This window comes from Jatropha curcas, chromosome 5 (assembly GCF_041381405.1).
Source record: "Jatropha curcas cultivar XTBG-Jc1 chromosome 5, XTBG_Jcur_1.0, whole genome shotgun sequence".
NCBI lineage: Eukaryota > Viridiplantae > Streptophyta > Magnoliopsida > Malpighiales > Euphorbiaceae > Jatropha > Jatropha curcas.
This window is the reverse complement of record NC_143155.1, coordinates 28353891-28378598: the sequence shown is the minus strand read 5'-3', so window position 1 is coordinate 28378598 and position 24708 is coordinate 28353891. Positions and strand designations below refer to the sequence as shown.

General features: G+C 33.6%; 4 protein-coding genes and 1 long non-coding RNA gene across 5 annotated transcripts; 3 read left to right on the top strand and 2 right to left on the bottom strand.

Annotated features, from left to right (window-relative positions):
* The first annotated feature begins 2066 nt into the window (after positions 1–2066).
* Positions 2067–7656, top strand: LOC105642877 (uncharacterized). The gene is made up of 6 exons (XM_020682759.3): positions 2067–2761; positions 2842–2977; positions 3490–5809; positions 6147–6207; positions 6305–6528; positions 6797–7656. Exons 2-6 carry the CDS (start codon positions 2863–2865, stop codon positions 6849–6851), a joined length of 2775 nt encoding a protein of 924 aa, XP_020538418.2. The 5' UTR covers positions 2067–2761; positions 2842–2862; the 3' UTR covers positions 6852–7656.
* Positions 7657–8727: 1071 nt separating this feature from the next.
* TBL26 (TRICHOME BIREFRINGENCE-LIKE 26) lies at positions 8728–11389 on the top strand. Its single transcript, XM_012227854.4, has 3 exons — positions 8728–9230; positions 9420–9697; positions 10368–11389. The coding sequence occupies exons 1-3, from the start codon at positions 8918–8920 to the stop codon at positions 11133–11135; spliced, it is 1359 nt and encodes a 452-aa protein (XP_012083244.1). The 5' UTR covers positions 8728–8917; the 3' UTR covers positions 11136–11389.
* Positions 11390–11730: 341 nt separating this feature from the next.
* On the bottom strand, positions 11731–13169 carry LOC105642875 (uncharacterized). The gene is made up of 2 exons (XR_001047314.4): positions 12926–13169; positions 11731–11933 (listed from the first exon to the last, which is right to left on the bottom strand). It is a non-coding gene; the product is annotated as an uncharacterized LOC105642875 (long non-coding RNA).
* A 2854-nt stretch (positions 13170–16023) lies between these two features.
* GT72B1 (UDP-Glycosyltransferase superfamily protein) lies at positions 16024–17903 on the top strand. The gene has a single exon (XM_012227853.4). It carries the CDS (start codon positions 16313–16315, stop codon positions 17720–17722), a length of 1410 nt encoding a protein of 469 aa, XP_012083243.1. The 5' UTR covers positions 16024–16312; the 3' UTR covers positions 17723–17903.
* Positions 17904–20872: 2969 nt separating this feature from the next.
* Positions 20873–22233, bottom strand: WRKY46 (WRKY DNA-binding protein 46). Its single transcript, XM_012227852.4, has 3 exons — positions 21814–22233; positions 21595–21726; positions 20873–21507 (listed from the first exon to the last, which is right to left on the bottom strand). Exons 1-3 carry the CDS (start codon positions 22050–22052, stop codon positions 20997–20999), a joined length of 882 nt encoding a protein of 293 aa, XP_012083242.1. The 5' UTR covers positions 22053–22233; the 3' UTR covers positions 20873–20996.
* Between the last annotated feature and the right edge of the window lie 2475 nt (positions 22234–24708).

Here is a 24708-nt window from a genome sequence, read left to right as displayed (position 1 = left end):
AAATGGTAGAAACTTTCTTAGGTTTGCCAAATCTACTTGTGACTTGGTAATTGTTAATTACCTCCATTTACATATAAATATCACATTTACAAAAATATTATATTTGTAAATAATAATATCTAAAAATCTCTCTTTATATTGTAAATAAAGATTATCTAGTCAATGTATTTAATAATTTATTACAAATTAAATAATAAAATGGTTTTTTTAAGAGACGAAAAAGTGTAAATTTTAGGAAATATTGCTGTAAATAATGAAATAATGAGCTCAAATTATTTTGGACCTGAAAAACAACCATTTCAAAGTCAATGAGAACAGAGTAGATGAGAAAAGACCTCATTTCTTTAATTTTGGTAAACGTATTAGTATAGTAATAGTTTGTTCTCCTAAGAATCTGAATAAACAACACATGCAAAACAAATTAATTAGTCTGGGTCAACTGTGTGACAGGGGAAAAACTGCTTAATTAAGTCGAGTGGAATTGCGGAGATGAAGAAGCACAGTTTCGTTGTGAGCTCCTGCAACTTAGGATATGGGCCTCCATAAGAGAAGTTTTGGGCTCTCTGATTGGAATTTGGCAAGCCCCAAGGCCTGTGGTTCTGGGCTTTGTACCACAACAAATATTCCCAATGAGACTGCCCTGTCGTTCAACGGCCGGATAACAATTCTCGTGTGCTGACTAAACGATTGGTCCCGCTTTTTAACATATTCCTTAAGTGAACGTCATGTCGTCAATGGTTCTTTTTTGTGGATATTCACTTCACAGGCCCATTATAATTCTATGATCAGCACCAGTCATCTTTTATTTTATTTTATTACTTTTTGGGATATAGAGTTAAAACCCATTAGGAAATGATGGGAACTTTGAATTTAAAATTAAAAAAGAAAAAAGAGGAGGATCGAAAAAAACAAAGGTATAGAGTTGAAGGGAGCATAAAATTCCATGCACAACCCCACCATTCCGCCAAACATCTTTCATCAGTTTCACTGAAAGCTGTGTCCTGTATGTATGAATGGACTGCGAGATGAAAAACTGGCAAAAAAAAGGACAGTAAAAAAGTTAAAATTGTAGGTGAAAACAATTAACTTTTTTTCCATTTTTAGTCTCACATTACATGTGCTATATTGTCATATTGGACATACTTGTGTTGTACTCTGTCTGTGGATTCTTTGCAATTCAACTCCATCATGACAATTGTTTTATTTCTAGATTCCCAAAGTAAGAGAAGATTAAATTTTTAGACAGCACTTTATATTAGATTAATTGATAATTATTATTGTTACGCCTTGTGTTCCTATAAAAAGCAATTTGACACAAAAAAAAAAAAAAAAAAAAAAAAATCCAAACGTGTGTACCTTATTTTATTTATCTCACCTGTCTGTACGGGATGGTGATGTTAGGTGCCACATGGAGAATATATTCCTTCTAACACAGCAACTTACATTTATATAACATAATACCATCAACATATTTAACTTTAATTTTTCGATTGAACTCAATTAATATGGAAACAACAAAAAGCGAATGGCGTGGTTCCTTAACTCCATACAATGATTTAAAGCTGTAAAGCAGCAAACAAAGTTACTGTTCTCTCTTGTATAAAAAAAAGTAAAAAAAAATAAATAAATAAATTTAAGCATTTACAATGGCATTAGGTGTCGGCCATTATCAACCCTCATCTTTGGGCTCCAATAGTCAAGGGGTAGATTGTGTATTTTAGGGCAGTGATTCAGACTCGGAAACACAGTAACAAGGAGTTCTTGTGGTGGGCCATCGTTGTACCGAATCATTTCTTTTCTCACTAAGAGACCAGTCATCACTCGACCTGACTTTTGTCAGTCCTCGTTGATTTTATTTACCATTTATTTTTATTTTTTTAAATAAACTGTATATATTTATTTATTTTTAACGAGCTCTTTTACTTCCTTTCACTTCTTTTCACAACGGCCAAAACCATGCTTTTCTCTCATTAGTCGCTAACAGGTCAGGGAGACTACAAAAACAGAGCGAATAAAGCTAAAGAACCAAATAAAATCAAAGGCCATTGCTCTATACACTTTTTGCTTCTTCCACTCAGATGCAAACGCGAGATATGAAGCGAAAAGCGGAGAGTTCATAGCCAAATTCCCCAAAAAGTCGCCGATTTACTTTAACTTTTTATCTTTAAAGCGCCGATTCCACAAATGAAGTTTTTGTAATACGACGTCGGTTTCTGCATATCGTCTTTCTAAAACGCTAGCATTTGTCGAGTTTTGCTTTACCCCTTTTCTTGTTAGTTCATTGTCCACTGCTAAACCTTGGAAAATGATCCGTGGACTGGGGCCGTGGGGCTGCCTACTCTTTCTGTCTTTCTAGATGGAGAACAAAATTGAACAGAGTATAAACTCAGATTTCTCAGAACACAAAAACAAAACTATCCTCGAATAGAATTTCAAAGTACTTCACAACTTCTAGGTTTCTCGCTACACAGACTTCCGAGATTATTTTCTTCTTAATCTTCCCTTCCCCGTTTGGTGCTCAAACAAATTGCTTTTTTCCACACTCGGGCGTTACTTCTTTTTATTTTTTATTTTTCTTTTCTATTCGACCTTTGTTTCATTTTCTAAGATAAAAACTAAGTTTTAGCTCTTCAATCATCACTTGATCTCATTCCCTTTAGTTTTTGTTTCCGCTCTATGGTTCTATGGCTTCAAAGGAACTTTCTTTTTAATGCAAATGTGAAAAGGGCTTGGTTTTGCGTGACCTTAAGAACCTTAAAGGGTTAGTCTTTAGCTTGTTCTGTTGGGCTGTCGTTTTTTTTCCTCCTTTGTTTTGTTGAAAAAATTGTTTTTAATTTAAAGTCTTAGTTGAATGTTTCGACAATGGCGGATTCCACGAAAGTGAGACTGGTGCGGTGCCCAAAGTGTGAAAATCTTCTTCCGGAGCTGGCGGATTACTCTGTTTATCAGTGTGGCGGCTGCGGTGCCGTTCTTCGAGGTACCTTTTTGCTCAAATTTCTCTAATTAGCAACCTTGTTTGGTTAATTAATGACAACTTGGGAAATTTTTGGTTTGTGAAAATAGAAATATTCGAATTCTTACATAACCCGAAGTCAAAAGAAATGGTTGGAGATAGTTTTCCCTTTTGTATGGTTGTTTGTACTTTGGCATCAAAATTGTTATCTCCTTTTATAATTTATTATAATCTAATGCAATCTTAATTGTGTTTATTGTTTAATTCGAAGATCGTTACTCTCAAATGGGTTTCACGGTATAATTTATAGAGAAATGTACGATTATCCTTTAATTTTTTCTAATCCCTATCAAATTAATGTTAAGATGTAGGAGAACATGAGAAATCAATTTCTTGAATCTTTATTCTGTTTGATTGTAGGAAACAACCATTGGTGGAGCATCATTGTTATATTTGGCACAAATGTAATTTCATGTTCTTTATTTGTTTTTTTTCCCCTTCATTTTGAGAGTATTCTTGTTGATGCAAAATTGCAGCAAAAAGTAAAAATCAGGACACAGATACTTTATCACAGAAATCAGATGAAGCTACTGTTACTGGAGTTACGGCTGAACTGCAGAAGTCCTTTGAAAAGGGAGTTGTGGAGTTGAGTGATGCTTCTGAGGTGGATATTAAGTCAAATGCTGGTTCTTTGAGTTGTGATGAAAAGAATCCTGAGAAGAATGATGTAGTTGATTCTAAGAGTGATATAGTTGATTCTGAGAAATGTAGGAATCCATCAAAGGCTACGAGTGGCAAATTGGTGGTTGAAAGTGATCTTGACACGAGCATAAGCAGAGATAATTTGGGCACTGCTGTGGGAATAGAACGTGGCAACTTGAATTCTGAAATCAGACACACTAGTAGGTCTTGGAGATCAGGGCAGATGTCAGGCTGGCAACATGGGGACAGAGATGAAATGGAGGGGTTTCGAAGAGTCATGAGAACTGAGGTTGAAGGTGTGAGATTCTCAACTTCAAACTACCCAGATGAGGGACCATCTAATTATAATTTGGATTCTTCTTATAGTTATGGAGAACCTTTGAGGAATCATGGCAGCCATGATGGGCCTAACAGAGTTCAACACCTTGAAAAAGATCGAGCAGAGCTTCTTAGGAAACTAGATGAGCTAAAGGAACAACTTAGCAGGTCATATGAAGTGGCTGATAAACCCAAGGAGAAGATTCCTCTTAATGGAAGGATGGCTCCTTCAGATCCTTATGTTGGTTCTGATACTTGGTTTCCTAGTGCTTCATCGATGCCTGATAGGACTTCAATGCAGTTTCTTGCACCTGATAAACATGCAACTAGGCCGCATTATTTTCATCATCACCCTGATCCATTTCCTTGTACCAATGGGCATGAAATGGCCATGCACAATTTTCATCCTTCAATGCACAAGTCAAATCATATTCCTGGATTTGGGGATCCATTTGGGCTCAAAAGAGCTCCACCTCAGTTATCTGGTCAGTACAAACAACCACCTCGCCAATACTTCTCCAGGCATCACTTTGATCCTAACCCCGATCCATTTGATCCATACACGTCCAATGCAACCTTTCACCAGCCTTCTTGTTCTTGTTTCCATTGCTTCGAGAGACATCACGGAGTTTCAGCGCCTGTTCCACCGTCAGCTTTCTCTAACAAGAGGTTCCCTGATGTTTCAAACAATCCCATGTTCTACCAACATGAAAACCCCGGGGCATTTGGCCCGCATAATCATGATCCCAGGGCTACTGTTCCTCCTCCATTGAATTTTCGTGGTCCCCAATCCTATACAAGATGGCCAAGTGATCTTAACTCTGAAATGTGTGGTTTTGTTCGTTATCGGCCTAGGAGAGTTGTCTTGGCCAGTGGCGGTCGATGCTGCCATCCCATAGCTGGAGGTGCTCCATTTTTTACTTGTTTTAATTGCTTTGGGCTGCTGCAAGTTCCCAAGAAAGTACTGTTTATGGGAAAGAATCAGCAGAAGATTCGATGTGGTGCATGTTCTACAGTCATCAATTTTGCTGTTGTAAACAAGAAACTTGTTCTCTCTGTTAATACAGAAGCGACACATTTTCCCACAGAGGTCAATGATAGCTCTACTGAGATAATTAAAGACAGTACTTCATACTCCCATGGCCAGATGAGTCGGATAAATGCTAATTTCTCTTCTGATGATTATGATAATTCTGGTTATGACTTCCAAACGATAGATTCAGAACCAAATGCATTTTTAACTGGGCAGGGTTTGAATTCAATAAAGCATCAAGAGATGAATAGCTTCCATACTTCATCTCTTAGCACCTCTGAGGATGAAAACAGTCCAGATGCTTTAATTGCTCCTAGAGAGGTCATCAACTCTGTTCAGGAGCCAATTAAAGCTAGTCTATCTCCACCACCTGCAGGTTCACCTCTCCAACAGCATTTTGATTTCTCATCTAATAATAATGTGGTGAACCGACTTGGGAAGGGGAACCGAAGTAGTCGCTCAGACCAAGAAAAGGTGATAACAAACAAAGGTGCGGCGCGACAAAATTCTATGAAAGAGGCATCTCTGGCTACTGAGATAGAGGTACCGTTCCATGAGTACGCTAATACTGGGGTCTCACAAGATTCTGGGGATGCAAATAGAGAAGATAGTCAGTTGAAAATCAACAAGGGGAGCGATTCATTTTTTGCAAACATTATCAAGAAGAGCTTTAAAGATTTTTCCAGATCGAATCAGGATGAGCGTGGTAGGAGTAATGTTTCTGTGAATGGCCATATCATACCGGATCGTTTGGTTAAGAAGGCGGAGAAGTTGGCTGGACCAATCCATCCTGGAAAATATTGGTGAGTTCATATTTACATGCATCAGTTATCTCCAAAATAGACATGCCTTTTGTCTTAACAGCCCCCTCCAAATAAATATTAAAGCTAACAGTGTCTGATCTGCATAAAAGATTATCATTATAGTTCATTTCCTTCACAGACGTTTTAGACAGTTCCTTACACATGAAGATATGAACATTTATTTTCCATAAGTTTTGAGTATGGTTTTCTTTTGTCGCAAGTTGTATAGTATTGACTGGATACTTATGTGCTTTGATTGCATTAGTTTTGCTCCTTATGCATGAAGGGCAGCAAGGGTAGTATTGATGGTTTGCCTTTTGCTTTGTTCATAAACCAGGTATGATGCCAGAGCTGGATTTTGGGGTGTCATTGGTGGGCCTTGTCTTGGCATAATTCCTGTAAGATAACTTAGTTTAAGCAGAGTATTAGCTCACTGTTTGCTAGTTATATTTTTATTTATGTGAGATTTATGAAGAACATTTCAATTTGTCTCAGCCATTTATTGAAGAATTTGATTATCCCATGCCAGAAGATTGTGCTGGCGGGAATACTGGTGTTTCTGTAAATGGGAGAGAACTTCACCAAAAAGATTTGGATTTACTTACTGGTAGGGGACTTCCTATTGATAGAGACAGATCTTACATCGTTGAGATATCTGGAAGAGTCTTGGATGAAGAAACTGGCGAGGAACTTGATAGTCTAGGCAAACTTGCTCCAACGTAAGTTTTCTTGCTTCAGTGATCATTTGCCTCAGTTCTATTCCCTTGTTAGTTTCTTGGGAATGAATTTTCATTTTTATTCTACGCTGGCTTTCAATTGCTTTAGAATCATGTAGTTAGTTGTCTTTATTGTGTCTAATTTCTATAAGGAACCCGTAAATGTGGTTTGGATGGAGTTTTTCAATCATGTCATCTAAAAATTTCTCAAAAATTTATATATTTAATAGCTTGGAAGAAGAAAACTCTAACCATCTTTCTTCGCGAACAGAGTTGAGAAGGTAAAGCATGGGTTTGGCATGAAAGTTCCAAAAGCAGCTGCATAATGTAATTGCAGGAGATATGAAGTCCTAATTCAACTTCTGGCATATGGTAAATTCCTATACTGGAATTCGAAGCACCTTCTTGACAGAACTATGTAGAAAATGTGGAAAGTATTTCCAGCATTATGGAACATGAATGGTGCAACGTTGGATGGTATCCTCTTAAATACAAAGCTTGATCTTATATATATATATATATATATATATATATATATTGTATTTTAATTGATTATTATGTAGGTAATTTGAAGTGATTGAATGCTAAACTTTGCGTTTGTGGATGTAATTAACAGATTTTTTTTTTTTTTCCACAATCGAACATTTTTCTGGTGTAAGCTGTGCAAAAATGGATTTTGTCAGTTCCTAAAAAATGGATTCTTTTTAAAGAACCTGAGTTCCGGGGTCCAATTCCTTCTTGAAGGTCCGAGTTTCAAAAGAGATTGGTGTACCAAATCATTGCTCTATCCCGTACAGAGAAGTAGAACGTGCAATGCACTTTGGTTGTTTTGGATTTTTGGAGGATCCTTTTGTAGGTCGAAACAAGGTTAGCCAATAGCCAGTAGCCACCGCAGGATGCATGAGAAAGTTAAGCGGGCCTTCTTATTGGGCCAACGTAAGGCCCCACATTGTGGAGCATTTTGTTTTCTTTATTTTATGCTCCATTCATTTCCTCCCATCAAAGTGGCACAATCTCATCCATTGAAAGAGCACTTGGACAAGTACTATTCTAAGTTAGCTGGAAAGTCCTTAATTAAAAACTTTTACTTACTCTAATTATTAGTTAATTATTTATGGATTTGGTCCCCCACTTAAAGGCCTTGCCAATCTTTATTCCCCTTATTATTTTGTGTCAAATCATAAACAATTGCTGCTTCATCCTCCTAATTACTTTTTTTAACTATTTTTTTTCTTATAATAGTAAAAAAAAAAAAAAAAAAAAAAATACTCTTTCTAAATACGTATTTATGATTGAAATTTTATGTCATCTAATGCACACACTTTGTTTGTGTTAAGTTTAGATAGGAGAGATCCATCCATCCATTAATAGATGACTTATGTCTGATGATCGCTTTTTTTAGCTCTGCGAAATATCATAATCCCATATGCCCCATGCACGTGAAAACAAACACCAATTCAACATTTCATTATTATTATATATAATATTCCACTCCATACTCAATTGTGTGATATTTCACATCATTTATATATTTTATACTGGATATAATTAATTTCATATTAATTTTCATTAAATTAATAATATTTAAATTTGACAAAATTACATTTAAGATATCAAATTATGTAAAATTAAATACAAATTAATGTTATTGTCTTATTGAAGACGAGGAAGAAAAAGTGTGTGGAGACATCATAATGTAATAACATAAGGAGCGAAACAAATAATAAAGAATTTGCTTACCCTTTAATTTATTTATTATTTTTCACAGTACAGAGAGAGAGGGCCCACGTGACGCCATCCCCAACTTTTGATTAACAAAGTTGAGTGTTGAGATCTAAGGTGGACACAGGCATGTGCTTTCGATCTCCATATTGCTTCTTTGCAACTTCCGACATAAGCATTCCTGATACTGAAAGAAGAGAAGACCTCTCTTCTTCCTCCATCTTGTTTTACTCTTTCTCTGTATTTTAGGTTTAAAAATCCAACTCAATTTTTAATTAATTAAATTGAATATCGCCATTCCTACTTCTCTATCTCTGATGTAACTTTCATAAATGAATTATCTTAAATGGAAATGGAAAAACAAAAAGCAGGGAAGGGAATATTTATTTTTGATAAATAGCTGGCCCACTTAATTACAAGTAACCAAACAGAGAAGATATATTACAGGACCTGTGGTCATTAAACATGGACTAAGACAGGACTTTTATATTATTATTTTATTCAAATCACAAGTTACTCACCCTCTTAACTCTGATTAACCACCTAATAATAATCCAAATTATCATATTATAACACCGTTTTGGTTGCTGAGAAAAACCTGTGCGGTTCCATTGTGTTTAGCTGCATAGCTATCTAACCTTCTCCTTTTCTTCCCTCTTTTTGACGCCAAATGGTGAAGGATTTCCAATTCCACCCATTTTCCCTCGCCAAACACAATCATGTCTTTGTAAAGTTTTCAGTCTCCTTTCTTCTTATAGGTTTTGCTTTTCGTTTGTTAGTCTCTGATTCATTCGGATTCTTCTCCTCCTCCTCAGTCATAGACTCTCCGCCACTCGTTCAACAGAAGTCTGAAACAGAGTCTTCTCCGCCCGCCCTTTCTTTGCCTGTAAATGACTTCGATGCTAATGATTTTGCAGTCCATCAAAACCAAAACACTCTTTCTAATCATTTTGCAGTTAATGCAACCGAAACTTCAGATATTGGTGTGTATATTTTGTTTTTTCCAAGTTTTTATTTTCTCTGATTCAGTAGATGCATAAATTTATATAATTACTAAATCGAATGAGGCCAATTCTTTTTTTCTTGAAATGGGTTGTTTTTGCTTTTCTTTTCAATTGTGTAGTTCTTGTTAAGGTTTTGGTGGTAATTTGTTATTGGTAATGTAATTGCAGAAGAATGTGACTTGTTTAGTGGAGAATGGATACCAGACCCTTCAGGCCCATTTTACACCAATCAAAGCTGCCTTCAAATTGAAAGTCACCAAAATTGTATGAAGAACGGAAGACCTGATTCAGGGTACCTTTACTGGAGATGGAACCCACAAGGGTGTGATTTACCCAGATTCAATCCAAAGAAATTTCTTCATCTCATGAAGAACAAGTATTGGGCTTTTATTGGTGATTCCATTTCTCGTAATCATGTGCAGTCTTTACTTTGCATTCTCTCTCAGGTAAATCTTCAAACTTTAAATGACCCTTCCCCAAGTTTCTTTTCCTAAGTTGAGATTAATTCGTGTAGTGCCATTTCTTGTTAACTCCAGTGTGTAGTCTGTAAGTCTTAGAGAATAGTTTTTGAGTAGAACCCAAGTTTCCTTTGCAAAGAATAAAGATTACAAGCATTTAGTCATCTTTCCTAGTAAGAATAAAATTGGGATAACGTTTAAATTCCATCTTTCTAATTGTTTATTAATCATTAATCATTCAATCTGAATCTTCTTGTGGAACACAGCTGGTTTTAATTAGGAGGGTCTCATGTCCTTTTCTAATCTGGTTTACCTACCAGACATTTGAAAGATCTTAATTGCCATTTAAATCTTTAATAGTAATATTGATAACTCTTGTTGAATTGGTCCAAACCATATAATTCATTTCGTATCATCTACAAATGGAAATTGTTAGTAGTTCGTATACAAAACTAATTATACCAACATAAAATCAAGTAATAGTTTCTTGTTTTGGTTTCAATTTAAATTATTATTACAAGAAGACAAAGAAAAATGATAAATTTTATTTTAGACCCCACTGGCATCGATTCTATGTTGCATGGTCTGTGGCAATGTTCTCTGTTTTATAGTTTTCAAAAAATTAGGTCCCATGAAGAGTAATTGTTGTGTACTACAGGTGGATGAAGCTATTGAGGTGTATCACGACGAAGAATACAAATCAAAGATATGGCACTTTCCAGGTCACAACTTCACTCTTTCAGTAATTTGGGCCCCATTTCTTATCAAGGCAGAAATATTTGAAGACCTGAATGGAGTTTCATCTTCTGAAATCCAGCTTCATTTAGATCAACTTGATAATAAATGGACCGATCAATACAACAAGTTCGATTATGCGGTAATCGCAGGTGGGAAATGGTTTCTCAAAACTGCAATTTATCATGAGAACAATAACGTTACAGGGTGTCATTACTGTCCTGGAAAGAACTTGACAGAGCTAGGATTTGATCATGCATATCGGAAAGCCCTACAGTTGATATTCGATTTTTTCGTTCGGTCGAATCACAAACCTTGGATTTTCTTTAGAACGACAACACCAGATCACTTCGAGAATGGAGAATGGTTCAGCGGAGGAACTTGCAACAGAACAGTTCCCTTTAAAGTAGGTCAGATTGACATGAGAGATGTAGACACAGTGATGCGAGATATTGAATTGGAAGAATTTGAGAAGGCTAATAATGCAACAGGGGGGAATTTCAAACTACTTGATACGACACGGTTATCGTTGTTGCGGCCGGATGGGCATCCTGGACCGTACAGGCAGTTTCAGCCATTTGCAGAGGATAAGAATGCTGAAGTTCAGAATGATTGTTTACACTGGTGCTTGCCAGGGCCAATTGACTCCTGGAATGATTTGGTAATGCAGATGTTAGTCACTGCCAGATAGCAACTTCAAGTGTGTCTCCACTTTTCTTAATGAGTTCGAGAAGCTTGACTGAAAGAAAAGTCAGCTAGTCCATTTGGTGGTTAGTGACTGTAAATGGAGAGTGCAATTCTTTGGAACCTAGTTATTCTATCATACTTGGTTGAAAAAATTCTTTTTTTAAGTAGATAGAATTTCATTTAGTATCTGAGTACACATAAACTTACTCAGTTTACCCTGGATCTGTAATTGAGTGAATCAAAATCTGCTTTTACTAATTCATTCTCGGCTAACAAATAGAATTCATCTCGCAAACGGAGATGCCCATATCGAAGTACTATTTTACAGGAGGCGAAAGTCTTGATAAGTCTATTTAAAAATGTATCTTGAGATCAATCACCACAAGACCAAAAACCACAAACAAATTTAGTTTCAACTGTACTCTTTTTCTCCAGTCATTGAATTAATAACTCCACTAAATAACAGTGCCAAATGCCATTTTTGTTCCTTTCTGGAATTGCAATTTGCATATCAAGGTAGTTCAACCTATATCTGAAGATTTAATGACAGAACTTGGTGATTAAATTATTACGTTGAGACAAAAGCATGCACTTGAAACTTGATCAAGAACCTGCATATTATTTAACTATGAACTCTTGTCCCAAATTGCATCTTAAAGATACACGTTTTGCCGAAACATACTTAACAAACACAAACCACCAGAAAAATCTTACATAACATTCATAAAGTGGTTTTGCTCCCCTTCTATTTGGTGGCTGATGGTGCATCTGGCTTCCTTTCTTCTCGTTTAAAAAATCGATCCTGCAGTTCCAAATATAAAACGTTAGAAGGGATGTGACCCTTGGGGGAAAAAAACTCATGTCATGAAGAGCTCTGGTTAAAACAAACTCAGTAGTTTTTAAAATAATCCAACCAAGGCCTGAAGAGCAGTGAATTCAATTTATTAGCCATAAAAACCAACAAAATTTCCTAAGGAGCTCAAGGGCAAGCTTTATTTAGGAGACAATGGGGAATCAATAGAGGCGCTTCTGTTCCCATTCTTGGATGTCAACATGATTGGTAACATATACTAAAATACAACAGAATGTGTAAGAATTATTACTATGTTTGAATGCAAAGCGTTTCCATGGCAGTCAAGATAAAACAAATAACCTCTTTCTCCCAGTTTAAAATTGGAGGGACTACTTCATATTAAGTTGAAAACTATTTCCAAATAATTAAATTTGAAATCAAATATAACTTCATGGCACAACACTTGATCAATTTGTTCTAGTTTTTCATACTTCCACCATTGCTGGTCTAAGTTCTAGTTAAAAAAATGTACCATTATGTCAAGTTCATTTAGTATTGATCTCCAACTATCAAAACATCTTCCCAGCATAGACAAAACACACATGGAGTGAAAATCAACCAGGTGAAATTTCAGTTTCAAGTGATTCCAAACATCAAATTTACATATCCAACATTGGAAACTTTCATCGACTTCTAAATTGCTTGAACAAAGCGACTATTTATTTTACTACTAAATGAAACAAAACTAATGCTTACACTTATAAAAGAAGTCACAATCCAATATCTTAAGATTAAATATGGAAGATGCCTCTTATAGCCAGATTCAGATCTAAACATGATGACTAACAAACCACTGCTTATAATTCAAACATCCAAACTGCATATCAAACAACTAATTTCTTAATATAGAGGTATAAGCTCTTCAATTCACCCCAAAAAAATTCGATTATTTGAATGGAAAGTCTAGGGTTGGAAACCCGAAAAAAAAGGGGAAAACTTACGTTCTCAATGAAAAGCAAGTCAGCGACGACCACCGTAGCGACGATCCCGGCCAAGATAGCCACCGGGCCCGTTAACAGACTCCACTTTCGGTATATCATCTTGTCCCTCTGCGATTTCAGCTCTCACTCGAAATACGAATCGAACAACTACTGCAAATACAACTTTTCTTATTTCTCGATTTCATATTTTATTCTTCCTTCGATGGATTGGACGGATCCACTAGTAACTACATAGGCCCACAATATTTCGGTCTAGTAATAACGTATTAATTGGACCAGAGAACAAGGCCCAGTTGCAGCTCTAGAATATCAAGTAGTCTTTTCGTTAGACGTCTCGGCCCATTTGCAAATAATTACTCCAATATATCTTGAAATAAATCGAGGGTCAATTATATACATAATTTTTAATTCTAAATTATTAATTTGTTTAATTAATCAATAGGATTTTTTAAAATATTTGTATAATAGAATTTTCTATTCAGCTATCGTTCTATCCAATTAAAAAAGATATTATAAATGATGTTATACATAAATTAATATATGATATTTTTACACAACATCCTAAAGTTTGTTATTGAAAAAAATAAAATAAATATTATTAGAATAAAAACTTCCAATACGAACAAACTTGTTTGTTCAATTAAACAGAAAAAGATGTCAGGAAAATCAATCTCCATGTTGTGTGTTCGCGTGGATATATCCTACCAGTGTCAGATGACCAACATAGTTAACAGAACAACACGTGCAATAGTTATCAGATGTACTTATATAATCTAACAACAAGTGCTACCCAACTTTCAGATATAGTGTATATTTAAATAATTAAAAAATATAAATTTATTATTTTAAAAATTATATTAATAATATTTCAAGTTAATATTATATAAAAATTAAAATTTTTAAAAATATTATTACTAATATAAAAAATATGCAATATTATCAAAATCCTTAACATGATCTCTTTTTTTTTTCTAAAAAAAAACCAAGATATATATAAATCATCTATATAAACAATGCACATGACTCAATATACTGAAATCCAAATTCTTATAAAAGGAATTTAATAAAAATGGGGTTATCGACAGAGAAAAAAATTATTACCGTGTTAAGATATTTTATTTGCACTAAAATTGATAAAAAAAAAAGTGTCAATTTTTTAATACTTTCTTTTTTTTTTTTTCATTTCAATTAATATTTAAATTGCCCTTTTACTATCGGAATAAATATTTTGTTAAACATTAAAAACTTCACTGAATTATTTTATAAATTAAATGGTTAATTTAATTTTCTTTTCTCATCTTTGTTTGAGTTTAAAAAACAGTCATGAATAAGATGAAAATAATATTTTTTTGGTAATAGAGAATTTTAAATTATTACCAACCCGGTGTGGTTTGTTCGTCTTATTGTTTATGTGAGAAATTTTGAGTCCGATTGTGTAGTGCACAGTATTATTAAGGCTTATTAGATCCAACGAATGAAAAATATATATAATCCTAAATTATTTATATAAGTAATAAGAAGACAATGAAATATTAAAGGGAATAAATGATAAAAAAGTATATTTGAATCAAATGAAAAATAGATAATTTTGACTAATTTTATTATAAACAAAATATTTTAATCCAGCAATATCACAACGGTTTAATAAAAGATAAAAATAAAATTTAAAATGAATATGGAAATCATGAAACCTAAAATGGATAGGAAGGTTAAAAATCAATTTATATTAAAATGATTGAGTTATTTGTATGACAGAGAAATTTGTGGCTGTTTGCTCACTAACGTTTTACTCTCCACCTTCCACAAAAGCATCTTGAAAACCACATGATGCATCTTCAACTTAATAAGATAACCTAATTTTATAGCAAAATTTTCAATTAGGTAAGCATGACATATAAATTATTGTTTTTTTCTCTTTTTTTTTTTTTTTCTAAATTTGCTGCAAAATCTTATAATAATATATTTAAAAAACAGGTAGCATATAAATGGTTGTTGCCTTGTTAATTACAACACTAATTAATTAATTATGCCGGGGTGTATAATAGAAGGGGAAGGCCGCCAGAGAGGCTGACCTCTTATTTATGAAATTGAATTATGAATTTATTGGCTAATTTTTCATTTATATGATCCATTTATAAATGTGGAAGTCTAATTTTTTTTTTTCTGACTGAAATATTAAATATAGAGATCTGAATAAATAATGGTACTATTTGATTGATAATCTTAAAAAAAAAAAAAACGCTAAGTGATCAAAACCAACTTGGCATCTTCCACGTTTGCCTGCTCTATATTTGTTTCCATTTTACTCGTGTTTTTGACGTTCTCACCCTTCATGCGACCAGGCTTTTCTGCTTCTTTTTTTTTTTTTTTTTCTTTTTAATTTGAGTATCAAATTCGCTTCGTTCATGGAAGAAAGAAAAAACAGATGAATTAGGATAATTTAGCACAAATTCAAATTACTGTCAAGTCTCGAAATTTAATTGAAATTATTACTTCATCGTTATCCTTTTAAAAAATTATTATAAAGTTTTTAAAATTTAATCCTATAAATTATTTAGTCATTCTGTCATTTTTATTTGTTAAGCGGAGAATTAAATAGTAATTAACTGACATTCACCAACTACACTTCCAAAGTAGGATCTATCAATTTGATTTTACAGAGGGTTTTTTCTTTTTTTAATAAACAGAAAGTACTCATAAATTGAATGAATACATATTTTTTAAATATTTCAAGCATTAAAATTTAGAATCCACTTGGTCAAAATAAGGTGTAGAAAAATGTTTTTTTTTTATTTATTTGTTTTTTCCTCAACAGAAGATGACCTGTTCAAATTATGACTTATTACTATTTTTACTGTTCATCCATTCCTCTGGTTAAACATTAATTAAGGCTTAGCAAATTAACCTCGTCAATACTACGCCAAGAAAATGACATCCAAACACGATAAGGACGGCCAGCGTCCATAACTGATAACCTAAGCCTTACGTTGGAACTGACATCACCACCACACAACACTTGTGTTCTCAATTTTACTCATCTAGACAAAGAGAGCAGCTATACAGGAAAAACAAAATAAATAAATAAAAAATAAAAATTTCCCTTTCCCTTTCCCTTTCCCTCTAGAAAAATAGACATAAACGTCTAGCTTCCAAACTTGAGGCTTAAAGCCTTAAACGCTGAAAATATAAAGAATATGCTCCAATTTAATCCTCTTCTTTATAATTCCATTCTTCTCCGCCCAATAAAAACAACCAAATATTAATTATTCTCTTATTCGGATTACCTGTCTCTATATAAAGCAGTAGACGCTTCTCTTTTTGTGCCTCACAAAACCATAATTAACCAGAAAAGCTTTCCTTTCCTTTCCTTTCCATTCCATTCCATCCATGGCGGAACCAACCCATATTGCCATTTTACCATCTCCAGGGATGGGTCACCTCATCCCACTCGTCGAGTTTGCTAAACGACTCGCTTTTCAACATAATATTTCGGTTAAGTTCATTGTGCCAACCGATGGTCCTCCTTCTAAGGCACAAAAATCTGTTCTTGATTCCCTTCCCTCCACCATAAGCTATACGTTTCTTCCTCCAGTTAGCTTCAGTGACCTTCCTTCGGATGCAAAGATTGAAACATTAATTTCCCTAACTGTGACGCGCTCCTTTCCGTCTCTTCGCGAGGAGTTAAAGTCTCTAGTTTCGACAACTCGTCTCGCGGCCTTGGTAGTGGATCTTTTTGGCACCGATGCATTTGATGTGGCCAGAGAATTCAATGTCTCTCCTTACATTTTTTATCCTTCTACGGCTATGGCTTTGTCTTTGTTCTTTACGTTGCCCAAGCTCGACGAAACGACGTCGTGTGAGTATAGGGAGTTAAAAGAACCCGTGAAAATACCCGGGTGTATACCCATACACGGTAAAGACTTGCTCGACCCGGTTCAAGATCGAAAGGATGACGCTTACAAATGGGTTCTTCATCATGCAAAGCGGTATAGACAGGCTGAGGGTATTATGCTAAATAGTTTCATGGAAATGGAAGGAGGAGCCATAAAAGCTTTGCAAGAAGAAGAACCGGGTAAACCACCCGTTTACCCGATTGGTCCGCTGGTGAATATGGATTCAAAGAGTAAGCCTGAGGAAGCAGAAATTTTGAAGTGGCTAGATGATCAGCCACATGGCTCTGTCCTATACGTTTCATTTGGAAGTGGTGGGTCCCTTTCTTACAATCAGATAACCGAATTGGCTTTGGGTTTAGAAATGAGCGATCAAAGATTTTTATGGGTAGTAAGGAGTCCAAATGATGGAGTTGCCAATGCTACATATTTTAGCGTACAAAGCCAAAACGACCCGTTCGATTTTTTACCAAAAGGGTTTTTAGACAGGACCAAAGGACGGGGTCTAGTTGTGTCGTCTTGGGCACCACAAGCAAAGGTACTGAGTCACGGGGCAACAGGTGGGTTCTTAACTCACTGTGGTTGGAATTCAACTCTTGAAAGTGTAGTAAATGGAGTTCCGTTAATTGCTTGGCCACTCTACGCGGAGCAAAAAATGAATGCTGTTATGTTAACAGAGGACATTAAGGTTGCCTTAAGACCTAAACCTAGTGAAAATGGCTTAATTGTAAGAGAAGAGATTGCAAATACGATTAGAAGCTTAATGGAAGGCGAAGAAGGGAAAAAAGTACGCAATAGAATGAAAAATCTCAAAGATGCAGCTTCTGATGTGCTCAGTGAAAATGGATCTTCCACCAAAGCACTCTCTCGTTTAGCTCTCAAATGGAAGACCCAAAATTATAATTAACTTGATAATCAAATAGTATAGGTAATAATTATTCTACTCTCTATAGCCTTTTGTATTTAATTACTTTTTATATATGTTCCTGTGCTGTCTCCTTAAGTTTCTTGTTATGATCAACTCCTCCACGTGATTGTATTATACTCTCTAACATTTTAATGTAATAGAATTGCGTTATTACGTATAATGTAATAGAATGATGTGAAGTGGGTAAGAAAGGTGAGTGAGCAATGACAAATCTGGAATATTGTAGCATATATATATTGAATTAAGCCAAAATGTGGTGGACCCATGCAACCACTAAAGAAATTAAATTTTAGTTACATCAAAGAAAAAGTCATAGCCACTAAGGAGTTAATGAAGTAGGTAAGTGGCAAATTAGACAATTAAGTACCAAAAATAAAATGATTTTATTTGCATTTGATGATCAATTATTAAAGGGTATGTGATTGGAAAGAAGAATAGTATGGACACAAGTGGAGGTGACCCCAATTAGATATCCTATTTCTGAATATTGATTTTCTTATGGTCATGTTTGTCTGTGACTATAGCGGCCTATAAAATTTTTATTTTGAGGTCTAAAGATGCATGTGATTACGGACCTGTGATGACAGTGAAATATGGAAACAGACCAGCAACTTCGACATGCATTTCATAGGATTCTTCTCTGTTTTTTCTTTTCACACTGTGTGTTTGGTTGGGTGGGAAAGAAATTATGATATAGGAATTGGAAATGTTGATTTATTATTTATCTTTCTTGTTGTTTTGGTAGTCAATTAAAGTTAAAACACTAGTCATTCATTGTGGAATTGAATGTTTAATATGAATTGGTGTAACCTAAATAGTGTCAGAATTAATGGTTGTGCATTATTCTCTCTAAAATGAGATGGAAGGTTTAATTCACTTGAACAGAAAAAATATTCACTAGAGTTAAACTTGGAGGGGGCAAAAATTGAATATGCAAGTTAGGGGTACAAATCCTTTCTTAAATGGCCATAATTCGCGCTTAACCAAAATAAATTATTTAAAATTTTTATTTTTTTGAAGAGAAGAGAACAATTATCTACTTTTGTGTTAAAGGTAGCTTCGCCCATACTCATTAGAAGTGTTTTGTTTTTTAATGGACACAAACATGATTTAGTTATAGCCTAATAAATTAGGAATATCTACAATTAATACCAAGAAAAAAAATATGTGAATTGAGTAACTTGAAAAATGAAAAAGCAAACCTTAATTAATTCTCCCTTGATAATAATTACAAAATGAAAAGATCGGATTTTGGTGGACCAAACATAGCTTACATTATTTATCGTGTACGTTTTCATCACACCAATAAGTACAAAAATAACAAAAACATCAAGAGTTGTGATTACCCTTTCCACTCCTGTTTTAACATTTTGTTTCCATCTTATCACTCTATTTATTTATTTTTCCATAAAAAGAAATTGTTGTTTACAATGACACTGAAATGGCAACTAACCTGTATTTTTATCATCGATTAAAATATGATTTTATTAAATTAAATGGTTTAATTTTAAGAGTCGTAAATATGAAAAATATATATCTACATATGATATATACTAATTCAATTTAATGAAATTTTTTAATAAATGAAAATATTTAAAATTTTCACTGAAAAAAATACAAGTAGTATTAAAGTTTTTTTTTTTTTTTGGTAGATGAATATATATAAATTTAATTAGCGATGAAATATAGATTTTTATAGTAAATGAATTCTGAAACTTTTTAGGTCTTTTAACCATAGAATGTTCTAAAATTACAAAACAGGCTTACCTAAGCCTGCCATCACTGTATGTGTCACCTTGTGGGGGCCCATAAAAGAAACGTGGCTGTCCATATGTGCCCCTTATCCTGTTATTGTTTTGGTTGCCCACTGCTTAACACCACATGGCATAGGATAATCAAACTTTCATTTGTCTATCAACTTTGGCTCCTGAGTCAATTTTTTATTTGTATATCAACTTTGGCTCCTTATATTTTTTTTTTTTCCTTATAGTAATCCAATTAATCAATCAAATTTGAAGAAAATTATTTTTCTAATATTTTTATTTTATTTATTATTCAGTTATACGTGCATAAAGAAAATTATTTGAAGTTAAAATTTTATTCTATTTTATTATGCTCGGTACATAATTAATATTGACATTGATGTATATTATTCCTCGAAAAATTTTATATCTATCTATATATATATGTGTAGAGAGAGTAAATTTTACATCTTAAAAAATTTTATACTTACATGCGAATATAAACTTTGCAACACAAGGTTAATCTTAACAACATTTACATATGAATTTCACAACAACCACATACCATTGGTCTTTTATTTTTTGTGTTTTTTGATAAGTTAACCTTCCACATCAAAACTTTCAAAATCCATCAATAGCACAACCTTAAAAAAATCAATATATCAGGTACTGTCCACTTGCATGAAATATTTATTATGGCGTAATGAATTATTAGTTGGCAGGTTAAAGTTTCAAAGGTTTGTGAGTCATTTTTGAAGTTTTAGAGGGCTGGATTGGTCATTTTGAACCTTTTGATTGGGGTGGGAACCCATTTAAATTTGAAAGGCAGCAAATGGAATTTAGCAACTTAAAAAATGACAAATATAAAGTAAAAAGGAACAATATTGGATAACTGAGAACTGTAATTTTGAAATCATTTGATCTTATTTTATATTAGCCACCTTTTTTATTCCATTTTTATTAAATTACAAAAATTGAAAAAAAAAAAAAAAAGTATATAATTATGATTGCATGTGTGAGTCTAAAGCTGTCAATAATTGTTGTGCCTTTTCTTTTCAAGTGTCAAACTGGCAAATCATTTGTTTGTACTCTCTACTCTATACTTTAAACTTATCCCCCTATCTTCTTTTCAGTAAAGTTTCCAAAAAAAAGAAAGCAGTGGGCTCATGGGCCTCATTTCATTGTAGGCTTTATGGACTCATCCAGTTGGTCTTTGAATTGGGCCAAAGCATTGGGCTAGAAAGCGTATCATTCCCCTTTTTTGTCTCTTAACGAACTTGAACAAGATATATTAAATTTATTAGTAATTGTACATTTGTTCAATTTGAGTTTTACTGCATTCAAGATATACAGCAGATGAAAAAAAGAATTACAATAATCGGTGCGATACTCCTGAACTTACCAAAAATATATTATTTGAATAAAAAATTTGGCCAACTATTAAGTGGAAAATTTCTTGTCTATCACTTTGTTTAAGACTTACGAGTAGGTACTAATGTTGGGTATCACGGCTAAGCAAAGAATTCCAAATTATCAAACTGGAAATTGGGTTCGATCTCAAAGTCGAAATTAGAGAAATCCAAATCTCCAATTGGTGAATTGGCAACTGAATTTGATGTTGAAATTATGTCAATGAGATTCGAGTCCGGAGTACGAACATTCAAACTTATTCCATAGCTGTCTGAGAAATAGTTCGATTGATCAGATGTCGGAGAAAGACTCGCTGCGAAATTGTTGGACTCATCACTCTCATTTAATTCATCCAGGAAGGAAAGGGATGGAAAACTTTCTTTCTTAATTTCCAAATCCTGTGTTTTCACCTCTTTTGCTATTTGTTGTTGATGATGATGATCTTTGTTTTGGATGGAATTTTCATTTACTGAAGTAAAATGAGAGGCCTGGACACAAGTATGTCTTCCTCTGTACGTCACTTCAAAAATCGAAGGATCTTGGTCGGATCTTTGAACTTGCTTTATAGCCAGACAACCTTGTGAGTGACGGTGAATGCATCTGAAGTATCCCCTGCAAATTATTAGTTTACAGTTATTAATTACTTCGTCGGCATTAATTCAATAAAAAAATAAAAAAAAAAAACAGAAAAAAACTAACCTTGGAAAATTAGCTCCAAGAATATCTTTTTGACCATACTTTCTCCAGCTATAACCATCGTCAGGTGGCCCAGCTTGGGCTCCTGTTCCTGAACAAACCTTCACTTCTTCAGTACAACGAATTTGTGTTTTCCTGAAATATTTCAGTAAAATTTAGATTAATTAATTAATTAATTAAGAACCAGATATATACGAAATTAATTAAAATATTAAAAAATACCTTTTCTTTTTGGAAGGTTGAAGAGAGACGTCAGTAGTTGGGGTAGAATTAGGATATGAATGTGACAATTCAACCCAATTAAGCAAACAAAGTGCTTTCTCATAGGAAGAAAGTAGCTTATCAACTAAGAACAAACGAGTTTCAAGTGAAGATGAAGGGTTAAGATGGTTTCTTAGCTGTTCTGCTAACTCTTTCCCCTGAGACAGTTCATTGATGAGATTCTTTTGTTCCAAATCCATTTCGAATTTCTGGTATATATACCATAAGACAAACTACAGCTTCAAGATCGATATTAAATGTGATGTCGAAGTGGAAGTGAAGTGTAGAAGAAAGCTATTTGTAATGCAAAGAAAGGGAGATCAGAACCCCAAATTGAAAAAGGATAAAGGGGATTTTGGTCTATGTTGAGAAGGTGAGAAGAAGGAGGGGCATATATATAATTATTTATAAAAAAAAAAAAAAAAAAAAAGAAAAAAAAAAAAGAAAAGAAGGGTCCAATGGCTGACCAATTCAAAAAAGTTCGAAACGCAACCCTTGTATCTAACAGAAGTTTGCTACTGAGTAGAAACGCGGAAAAAGAAAAGAACATTCCTTGGTGGCCTCTTTGTTGCTTCTTGCTTGCTGAGTCAGTTGTCACTTTTTTCAACCTTTTCTTTTTAAAATTTAAATTTGTGTGAATTTACATAAGAAAAAGGACGAAAAAAGATAAGAAGAATTAAGATAAGGTGACGTCTACTGCTGATATCAAGTGCGACCCCATGCTTACGCTGACGTTTGACAAACCATCCAAATGTATATTTTAAATTTTATTGCTCATTCTGCATCTTCTACGTAATGCTATTCTTTGTGAACTTTAAATTATGCAATCCTGACGCTTGACTGAGCCTCATCTCCGTTCTTTTTTTCATTGATTGATTATATATGTAACTAATTGAATCACTAACTTAAAAAATTAATATTAAATTGTTTTTATATGGATTTTTAATTTTTTGTTTAATATAAACAAATTTGAAATATAAAAATCCATTTAGTCATATGTTAAAAATTGTCCTGATTATATTAAATTTCTGAAATTGAACTTGTGAGAACAAGACAATGAAGTTAGAATGCTTATCTAATGCAACTATTCACTATCCTTTGAATCAACTTCTTTTTCTAGAATCATTCCAAAAAAAATTCTTTTTCTGGAAACCACTCAATCTTTAAATGATTCTGACGTATGCTAAACACATATATAATTAGAGGTGGTCAAAATCCGGTTTTTAGAATTAGAACCGTCGGTTTAGAATCGGTGGGAATCAAAACCGATCCGAACTGAAATCAGAATCGGTCCAAACCGGTTTGATTCTGATTCCACCAGTTTTGAAACTGTGAACCGGCCATTCCAGCTCCAGTCGGAACCGACGGTTCTAGTTCCATTTGAAACCGGTCGGAACCATCCGCAATCGGTTTGAAATCGACCGGAACCGTTGAAAAACCGGTCGGAGAACCAGTCGGAACTGTTGGTTTTTGGAACCGAAACCATAACTAAAACTATTAATTTTTCGATTCAATTCTAGTTCTAAATTTTTTGAAATTAGAATCTACGGTTCTAGAACCATGGCCACCCCTGTAACGATAACAGATCACAATTCATGCATTCTCAGAAAACGTATTTGATTTTTCAAACTTTCCCACTATTTTACTATAATAACCTGGACCGGAAAAAGTACTTTAATGCATTGAAACTACAAGGTTATTGTCCGTAAACAATTGTGAACTCAAATTGTCGGCTTTTGGCCACCCAATTAATATTCTACGCGTCTGGGGCCTTGGAAAATATCTATAACGTTTTTCTATTATTTTCTTTTAATTTATTCTTTATTAAGTAAACCAGGTCAAAGGGTATTATGGTCATGATATTAGGTAACTGACCATATGCACATGCGGGTACAATGTTTATGCTAGGAGTGCAATAATGATTCGGTGATCGGAGATCGATATTCGGTACTGAAATTACATTTAAATTTATTCCGTGACCTATTGTAGTTTGATTGAATTTAATTTAACGCCTTACTTAAATTCCAATTAAAAAACAAACATTTGTGATTGGTATTATAAATTATTACATCAATTTAATTAACTTAATCAATATTTTAATTTGATACAATTAATTTAACACAATTAAAGAATCTTCTTTACTTATTGTCGAAAGATAATTTGAAAAGGTCCAACTAAACCTTTAGTTTCAAGTTTCAAGCATAAATTAATTACTTTTTGGTCTTTATTAAATTTCATTATATATATTATCTCTTTTTAATATTTAACTGTTCACAATAATTAAAAAATAATTTCAGTTTTAGTTATCGAAAAAAATTATTGATTAAATAAATTTTTTATAACTAAGAGAGCTAAAGTGGAAATATTTAAATAAAAGCAATAATTGAATATTATTTTAATTTTCTAAAATTATAATTGAAGTGAAAATAAATTAAAAAGTGTTAAATTAACAGAACGGAACCAGTATATTTTCTCTTTATGCGATAAAAATTTTCTAGGACAAAAAGGACATGCTGGATAAAAATTTTACTATGCATACACGTGTTGCATAAAATCTTCTGTTCATGCAAATTGCAAGTATCATTTGAAAAAAGAAAAACAAAAAACAAAAATTCCGTTCACAAGACTCAAGTCTTGATTACGTCATCTCCACGCTATAACAATCCGCACTTCAAGTGGCATCCCGTTTTGAATCTGGGCTTTACCTTGTAGGAAATTAGGCCTCTTTCAATTCTACAACTTCGGCTCAAGCCTATCTATCTATCTAGGCTGATAATAAAGCCCATGGGGGTGAACAAGGGAGGAATCATTTCCATTTCCTTGGGAGAAGGAAATGTTTCCATTATCATTTAAATG